Source organism: Gastrolobium bilobum, unplaced genomic scaffold, assembly GCF_033153095.1.
Source record: "Gastrolobium bilobum isolate Gb01-03AN ecotype WA unplaced genomic scaffold, APGP_CSIRO_Gbil_v1 utg1221, whole genome shotgun sequence".
Taxonomy (NCBI): domain Eukaryota; kingdom Viridiplantae; phylum Streptophyta; class Magnoliopsida; order Fabales; family Fabaceae; genus Gastrolobium; species Gastrolobium bilobum.
The window spans coordinates 2,655,540-2,664,135 of NW_026897257.1; the positions used below are offsets into that span (position 1 = coordinate 2,655,540).

The 8,596-nt window shown below is 34.0% G+C and overlaps 1 protein-coding gene across 1 annotated transcript; it reads right to left on the reverse strand.

The window, feature by feature from the left end:
- Positions 1-318: 318 nt before the first annotated feature.
- LOC133305531 (sucrose synthase) lies at positions 319-5,505 on the reverse strand. The gene is made up of 14 exons (XM_061505780.1): positions 5,475-5,505; positions 4,428-4,540; positions 4,112-4,238; positions 3,870-4,021; positions 3,584-3,776; positions 2,871-3,206; positions 2,671-2,766; positions 2,402-2,575; positions 2,192-2,308; positions 1,920-2,086; positions 1,599-1,823; positions 943-1,506; positions 713-851; positions 319-612 (listed from the first exon to the last, which is right to left on the reverse strand). The coding sequence occupies exons 2-14, from the start codon at positions 4,523-4,525 to the stop codon at positions 580-582; spliced, it is 2,421 nt and encodes an 806-aa protein (XP_061361764.1). The 5' UTR covers positions 4,526-4,540; positions 5,475-5,505; the 3' UTR covers positions 319-579.
- Between the last annotated feature and the right edge of the window lie 3,091 nt (positions 5,506-8,596).

Consider the following 8,596-nt stretch of genomic DNA (forward strand, 5'->3'; position numbering starts at 1 on the left):
AATTATTATTAATTTTTGGTGGTACATACACAAGACGTGTATGACTTATGACCCAACATATAAGCCCAACTGAAAAGGATTTGATATGCTCGTGAATTATACTAATCGAACATCGAGAATTGACACTTAATATGTATAAATTCTAACGTCAATTTTCACTTTTGCTATTGATAGACACTGACGGATGAAATTGCCCGGGTGGCTTTGTGTTTGTCATTTTTTTGTCATGGTTTTAAGGATAAAGACAAAAAGGAACTACAATTGATAAAATATAAAGTTGGGAGGGGAATAAAGGACAAGACAACAAAGTGAAGGCACGGCTTTGAAATTTTTGAATTGATGGGTAAAACACCCAAATTAAAGCTTTCCAATCAGATTCAAATCATGCTGAAAGAAAAAGAAAATGACTCTCTTTTTTTACTTTTTTTTCTTCTTCTTTTTTCCTTTTATCCAAAGTCTAATCACAAAATCAAAATGATTGACATTATTTGAAAAAAAAAACTCAAGACGACTGATAACTCCAAATGAGAACAAGCCGGTTCCTCCTTTTTGTTTATCATTCAACTCTTCAGCCTCCATTTACTCTTCAATAGCAAGGGGCACAGACTCAGCCTAAGGTAAAAAGAATGAACAAAATATATTAGTAAGTTGAAAAAAAAGACTCCAAACATGGAAGAGGAATAATAATAGCAATGGGATAAGAAATATATACCAATTTGCGGTACTTGAGAGCATAGAACATCTCAAGATAACGGCGGCTCTCACGGCGGTCAAGGTTAGAAACATGCTTCCAAAAGCCATAGACACCAGTGAGAGTCAGAAGCCTCTCAGAGTAAATTTGCCAAGTATACCTGTTGAACCAAGGCAAAAAAAGAAAAAGCTTATTAATCACAATTCACACAACACATTAACAAATGGTTAGAATGAGGAAAATTTGCTTACTTCTCTTCAATACGTTGCAAACCACCGAGGGAGATATTGTCCCAATGAGAAGGGTCAACCTTGGACTTCTCAAAGAACTCAACAAGGGTGTCAGCAGCACGGTCACCATGGTAAGGGTCAATGTGGTAACCAGATTTGCCATGAACAATGATCTCAGCAGGACCACCATTGCATGTAGCAAATGTTGGCAACCCACAAGTCATGGCCTCAACAACAGTTAAACCAAAAGCTTCATAGATAGCAGGTTGCACAAAAGCTCCTTTTGTGTCACAAATGACACGGTACAGCTCACCATTTCTGACCCTATTCATCTGAGAAGAAATCCATCTGAATTGTCCATTCAACTTGTAGTTCTCAATGAGACTATACATCTTCTTCATCTCAGCCTTCTCTTCCAAGTCCTTGGACTCTTTCCTCCTATCTCCAGCAACAACAACAAGGTTTACCAACTCCCTCAGCTTGGCATTCTTACCATACCATTCAACAAGTCCTGTAATGTTCTTCACACGGTCCAACCTTGCCATGGTGAAGATAATTGGCTTGTTGCGGTCCTTCAATACACATCTGTTGACAATGGAAATTACATTACACAAATGTTTCTATATGATAACATAAAAGGAAATGAGAGGGAGGGACAGGACAGGACAGAAACTCACATGTGCTCTTCATTCTCCACTGAGCTGTAAAGAAGCTCTTCAATTTCAGGGTGGAATGATGTCAACCTACGGCTAGTTTCAGTGTATGGGAAATAAATGGTTTGATCAGCTCCGGGAGAGACAATGTTGAACTTTGGATCAAACACATCGATACCGTGAACAACACGGTAGAGTCCGGGAAGGGTGAAGGCAGTGTGACTCTCATACTGTCCAACTGTATCCTTACTGTGGAATTATGTATACAAGAAATTCATTAAGATAATCAATACATAAACATTGTGCAAAACAACATACATAGTGAATGATGAAGATATAGTTTACCTTCCAGCAATCTCTTGGAAGGTACTGGTGATAATAAAGTCAGTGTGATTCATTGCAAAAAGATCAGCTGTGAATTGGCAGGAGAAATGATATTTCTCTTCGAATTTTTTCCAGTAGATGTCAGATTCGGGATATTTGGTCTTCTCAAGTGCATGAGCAATGGTACACTACAATAGATAAAGGGAGAAACTTAGGCCTCTGAGTTCCAAAATATAGTCAACAAGAAAGGTTAAAACATAAAAACTAGATAGTAAGTGTCCATGCAGACGAACCTGAGTGACACCTAATTTATGTGCCAACAAAGAGGCAACAATGTTTCCATCACTATAGTTTCCAACGATCAGATCTGGCTTCCCTTGCAACTCTTTGGCAAGCTCATGGACAACATCCTAATGACAAGAAATAATTGGATTGGATGTTAAATTCAAGTGAAAACATCAAAGATGCTTGAACGGTGTCCTAATTATGGCTCAAAGATTTACCTCGGTGTAAGTTTCTAGGTAGGGCCAGACTTCAAATCTTGAGATCCATTGGCGAACAATTCCCTTCTCATTTCTAAAGGGAACTCGAAGAATGTGGCAATGCTCAGTTCCAAACACCTTCTCAAGGCGTTGGCCACATGTAGTTCCTACTGCATCAGGGAGAAGACGGGTGATCTGCATTGAACATCAGCCACAAGCACCAATTAGAGAAATATCCATACACTATACACAACCAAGCTAACTCTTCATAAAACCATACTAGAACTTACAATGAGAATGCGAGGGACAATATCCAAGCCTTGTTGCTTAATGCGATGGAGCATCTCATTCTCCAAGGCACGAACTTGATCCAAGATGTAAACAACCTGAATTACAGAATTAAGAAAAAGTATGTAAGTTAAACTCAAGATAGGAAAATTGTATGAGAAATAATATACCCTAAGCATTTCATCTCAACTAAATAACTAACCTGGCCACCAGTGTCAGGGTATCCCAAGACATTATCTTGGGCAAAGTAACCATGGGGAGAAAGGATAACAACATTAAAGACCATAGGGATTCTTCCAAGGAATGTCTCAAGGGTGAAGGGGTCAGGTGCCTCAAGAAGATCCAAGAGAAGCTGAATCATCTCGAGGACACGCTCAGCGGTGTCACCCCACCCTCTCTCCAAACCAATCTCCTGGAATTTGTGTTCAAATTCTGAGTAAGGTGTTTCAGAAGGAACTGTGCCTAGATACTCTTCAGCTTTCCTCAGAACATGTTGGAGAGAATCCGGGTTTTGAATTCTGTCATTCAACATCAATGTCTGCATAATGTAAAAAATCTGTCAGTAAAAATCAAAACAGACACAAAACCAATACTAAAACTTTATGTAAGGGAATTAATCACATGCCTCAGGTTAAAAATGAGTATCCTCATGGATAAAGATATGCTACAGAGATATTAGATTTTTCATCCAGATCTGGTTATTAGACATAGTCCAAACATGTACATGGATAATATTAGTTGTCACTTGTCACTAAATATGGGAACCAAAGGGGGGCTAAAATCATGTTTAACAATGTCAATCACTGCTAATTTGGATAGTACACAAGCATACACTTCTCACTACCTTACTTTAGTCTATAGTTCAAAGGCTGTAACAGTTCGGAAAAATTTAAAGTAAGGGTGAGAAATAGGTACCTTTTCCTTGTAGCTGTGAAGTCTGAGGAATTCCAGAAGAGGGTGCAAGCTCTCCTTGTCATGGAAGAGTTTGGCAGAAAGGTGGCGGTTAAGGAATTGCACACCATTCCCAATTGACTTGTTCAGAGTTGGGCGGGGAAAGGATGCAGTGAATGGTTCAAAGTCCAACTCAAGCACAAAGTTACCATTAGAACTGCAATAAGAGTGCCCGAGAGAAAAAGTTTTCAATTTTTGTGTTAACATGACAAGTACCACTGAACACAAACAAACTCAAACAAAGCCTTACCTTCCATCAACAAGTTCCTCCTTGAAGCGCAAGTACTCAGCAGCTTGCAACTCCTCAACAACAAGAGCATGCACATTCACTCTCAGGTACTCCCAAACACCAGGCCTTGGACGAACAGCAAGAGCAACCCATGGTGGTAAAACTATGGCTTCCTATATCACAACAAAATAACAATGAAATGAGAAAATAATGAAACAAAATCCAAGAATTATAGCTTGTTTATAACCTCCTAGAAAAGTAACCTGTGTGGATCTCAAAACTTCTCCAAAGGCCCCATCAGTTAGCTTCTGTCTGTTCTCCTCAGGGATTTCCTCAAACTCAGCAACGACCTGATGGTGTTGCAGGATCCCCTTGCCCTTGGCTTCGATCCTTTCAAATTCCCCAAAATTTTCAGTGTTAGAGAACATGCATAATAGGCTTTCCACAACACATGATTAGTAGAATTTCTAGCAGCTTAAATAAATAAAAAAGAACTTAAGACTCTCACTATATAAACCACTTACTATGATCTTAAGCTCCTCCAGAAAATAATAATAATAATAATAATGAATCAATTACCTTGACAGAAGAGCCAGAATTTCATTCCTGTTAGCAGTGAGGGTTTCATCAAGCCTCTCACGGAGACTGTGAACTCGGGTCAAACGATCGGTAGCCATTGGCTAAGAAGATCTCTTCAATTCCAACAAAGAGAAGCAGTGTAAGAAACAGATCAACAATATACAAAATTATCCACCATGAAAACACAAGCTTAATCAATAATCCTCACAAAGTCAATAACCCAAACAAGTGACAAAAAAAAAACAATAAAATAAAATTTATTCCACTAAACTGGATTAGATTTCAACACCAACCCACCATCACCAACCACCTGTCCTTAAAAACATTAATGGCAGATCCTCTACCCTTGTTCAATTCAACTAAGATTTTCAACCTTAAACAGTGCAGGAGAATAATTGCAAGATACACTTTATTTTATTTATTTTTTAAAATAATTACATTAATTAGCAAGCAAGGAAAGTGGCTCTCTGACAGGAATAAAATGCTTGAGCTTTTTTTTTTGTTTAAAAATTAATTTAGCATTCAATTACAGGCTTAAAAACCTCACTCATAATCCACAAGTTAGAAGACTAAGCAGTAAGCACAGTATTCATTCAATTTTAATAATGAGAAACCAACAAAGAAGCTCTTTGTTCGAGGCCAGGCTGTATAAAGTTTTCTTCTTTTGTTTTCTTTTTTAACAAAAGACAATGCATTTTGGTATGAAGAATTCAACAAAGACAATTTAGACAGCGTCCCAATTCCCAAAACAGAGCTAGACTAAGATCTCCACCCCATCCCATGTCATGTGAAAATGGAGAGATTGAAAAAAGAAGAGCATTGGAGAACCATGATCAAGCCCATAAGAGTCTCTGATCTAGTGGTCGCAAAGAAATGAACATGCAGAGCAGGTGAAGGTGGTTGATCATTCTGCCATGGCAAGAGTGAACAGAGCACCGAAACAGAGGAGAGGCAGAGCAACAAGAAAATGGAAAGTCAAAAGAAGAAAAAATAAATAAAAATAAATAAAAAAAAACTAGAAGAAGAAGAAGAAGAAAAAAGAAATACCTATAGAAACAGAATAAACGCAAAATAGAGAGAGGGGGTGAAGAGAAAGAGGAGTGAATGAATGGAAACTAAGGTGGTCGCTAAGTCAATTTATAGACTTAGCGCCAAACAGAATGGGAATTTCACACATACATAAAATAAAAATAATTAATTAATTTGATTTAATTTAATTAAAAGGGTTTTAATTTTAAGATATTCACCAAAGGTCAATAATCTTTCTCTCTCTTCTCTCTTACCCCACCCAGGATTAGCAGATAAGGGTGGTTCTGTAAATGCACTGCGTGTGTGTAATAATAAGTATATTCTGCATGTAGCTTGAAAATAGAAATAGAATATGCATTCTTTTAGTGAATACGTAATATACTACATCAGCATTTTTTTTTATACATATATATTAGGGTTATACTTATATAATGTTACATAAAAAATATTATATGGTCCTACACAAACATAAAAGAAAAGAGAGAAAATGAATTGAGGAAAGAGAAAATAAAAAATTGTGGACCCCACCTCTATTTGTTTGGATAGGAAAAAAAAGCTTACATCATGTTACATAATAGATATATTTCCCTATATATTATAGTACAAATTTTGATCTTAAAAGCAATATAACATGCCTGTTATTTTAAACAATATAAATTTACATCATGTCAAGAGAAAGATAGTTTCAAAACATTAAGAACTGTATGGGATTATTTCTCTCATGTAATATGAGAGAAGTTCTCTTGTATTAAAAGAGAAATAAAGTAAATTTTACCAATTTTTAGAAAGAAAAAAAAAAGACATAATTTTTAAAATAAGTGTAAGATGAAAGATCAATTTCATACAATATAAGAATATGATTTTCTTTATTTTTTTCTTTATTTTTTTTAATGGGATCCTCATTTTGTTTTTGTCAATCTCTTTTTTATAAAAATCTAAAATTGTGTTGTTCAAAAACACACACCTTTTTCCCTATCACATATGATGAAAACTCTGTTTTTGGTACAAAAATAATTTTTGTTACTAAGTAGCAATGTAGCTCACTTTTATACAAATTTCTTTATAATGCATCCCACGATACGTATTACTGAAATCATGATAATTTTCAATATTAAAATAATTTTAATTTTATTATTTATTATGACAAAATTAATCACATCGCACGGTAAATTTTTATTACATATTTTAGGATCAGTTTAATTTGTGTAAGAAGATTTTAAGAGGGGATACTCTTCCAAATTATTGCTTCTTATTTGTGTAAGAAGTTCATTAACAATTTTTTTTCTCAAAACTTGATAATGAAGAAAATTATTTATGACTTTGGATTTTTTTTCTTGGAATGTATAGATAAATATTGAGCGTGAAATTATGGGTGCTTGGAGCTCAAGAAATTTATCAATTAAAACGAAGACTTAATTTTTTTTCTTTATCGACCCAAAACTGAAAGTTATTTAATTAATCCTTGCATGCTCATAATGGAGGCAAATCCTGTCTCTCAAAATAGAGAAATTAATGTGTTTGATTTGTAAATAAATTTTCAAGGGAGAAAATCTTACTGTGTCATTCAAGACAAGACGTTGAAATTTTAGCACTCGTTTATGATAAAAGTTTTTGGACATTCCAAGTAACTACGAATTAAGTTTTCGTAAAATATTTAAATCTGTCTTGTCTCGTTAATCTCATATAAATCAAATTATTAATTTGGCTGACTTGTTTTTTAAAAATAATTAATTTAAAAAAAATGATTCTTTTATTTTATTTTTGTTTAAGTTAATAGAAAGTCAAAATAATATAATATTTAAAATTACGTCATAATTCAAGATATTATTTTATTAAGATATAATCAAATATTATTTATCAAAAAGTACAGTTTGGGTCTAAAACTTTAGAGAATATATCTTCTAAAATATGCTTCTAGCCTTATTTCTAAAAAAGTACATTGGGGAGTGTCTCTCTCCGGTCGATCACGTCTTTGTGGAGCATGTTTGAATATTATACTTTTGTAAATATATTTAAAACGACTACATTTTTGTAATTTTTATTAAAAAAACAATATTTAAATTTGTTTTGCCTTAGTTATAGTTCAAGAATCTCAATATTACTGATATTTATCTCTCGTTTGTTTACTTTTATGCCTAACCTTTATCGAAAATAAGCATGTCAGTATGTGTAGCATTGAAGTAAGATAAAGCACTATGGTTAAAGACTTTGAAAACTGTCGAAATTCAGTGGAACAACTGATAGAATTAAAAATAATATTTTTTCAGTTTAGATTATGATGTATTTCAGATGTAATAGTAATTTGACTTCTGTATAATTAAATTTTAAAAATATTTATCATATGCCTTAGTTTTTATCCGTTGTGTTAGAATTTCAGTATAATTCTCGTTCTCTTATTTAAAATAAGATTTCAGAAGTAATGTAATATCCTACATGCTAGTCAGTTTTCTAAGTTACACTGAGTACGTGCACTTGTTAAAAAATTGATAGATAGTTTTGCTACCCTTATAATTTTGTCTAATAATAGAAAAATCTAAAAAAAAACCTAGTTATTTTCTCAAAATTTATTATTCTCTTTAATTTCCTATCATTTTATTTTGTATAAACTAGAGCAAATTAAATAAAGTGTTTTATGAATGTTATGTTACACGAAAACAATTTCCTCCTCCCAGTGACACAAAAAAGGATGGCCACACCTTGTTTTTTTCCCTTTTTGAGTGGGATCACGTCAAATTTATTAGAGTGATATGAGGGAAAAAATTTCCTTAAAAGCCTTAAATAAATATAATTACTAAAACAAAGGACGCAAGTATCTTCCTAAAATTGTTATTTTAGACAATGAATATAAAATTGCTATGGTAAAAGAAAAGTATTTTATAGGTTTAGATATAATTTTTTTTTTGGGTAAACCGACTCTAATTATCTCTTTGAGGTGAGTCGATCTCGCGAGTATCTCCACAAACTTCAATTTTTTGAATCGGCTATGGGACTAATCCCGAGTCGGTGTTGGAAATCGACAATCACACAGAATCGAGAAAACAGAAAAAGAGATAAGAGTAGAGAGATTGACACGATGATTTACCCTGGTTCACCCAATATAGGCTACGTCCAGCTTGTCTGTACTATATTCACCTCACCGC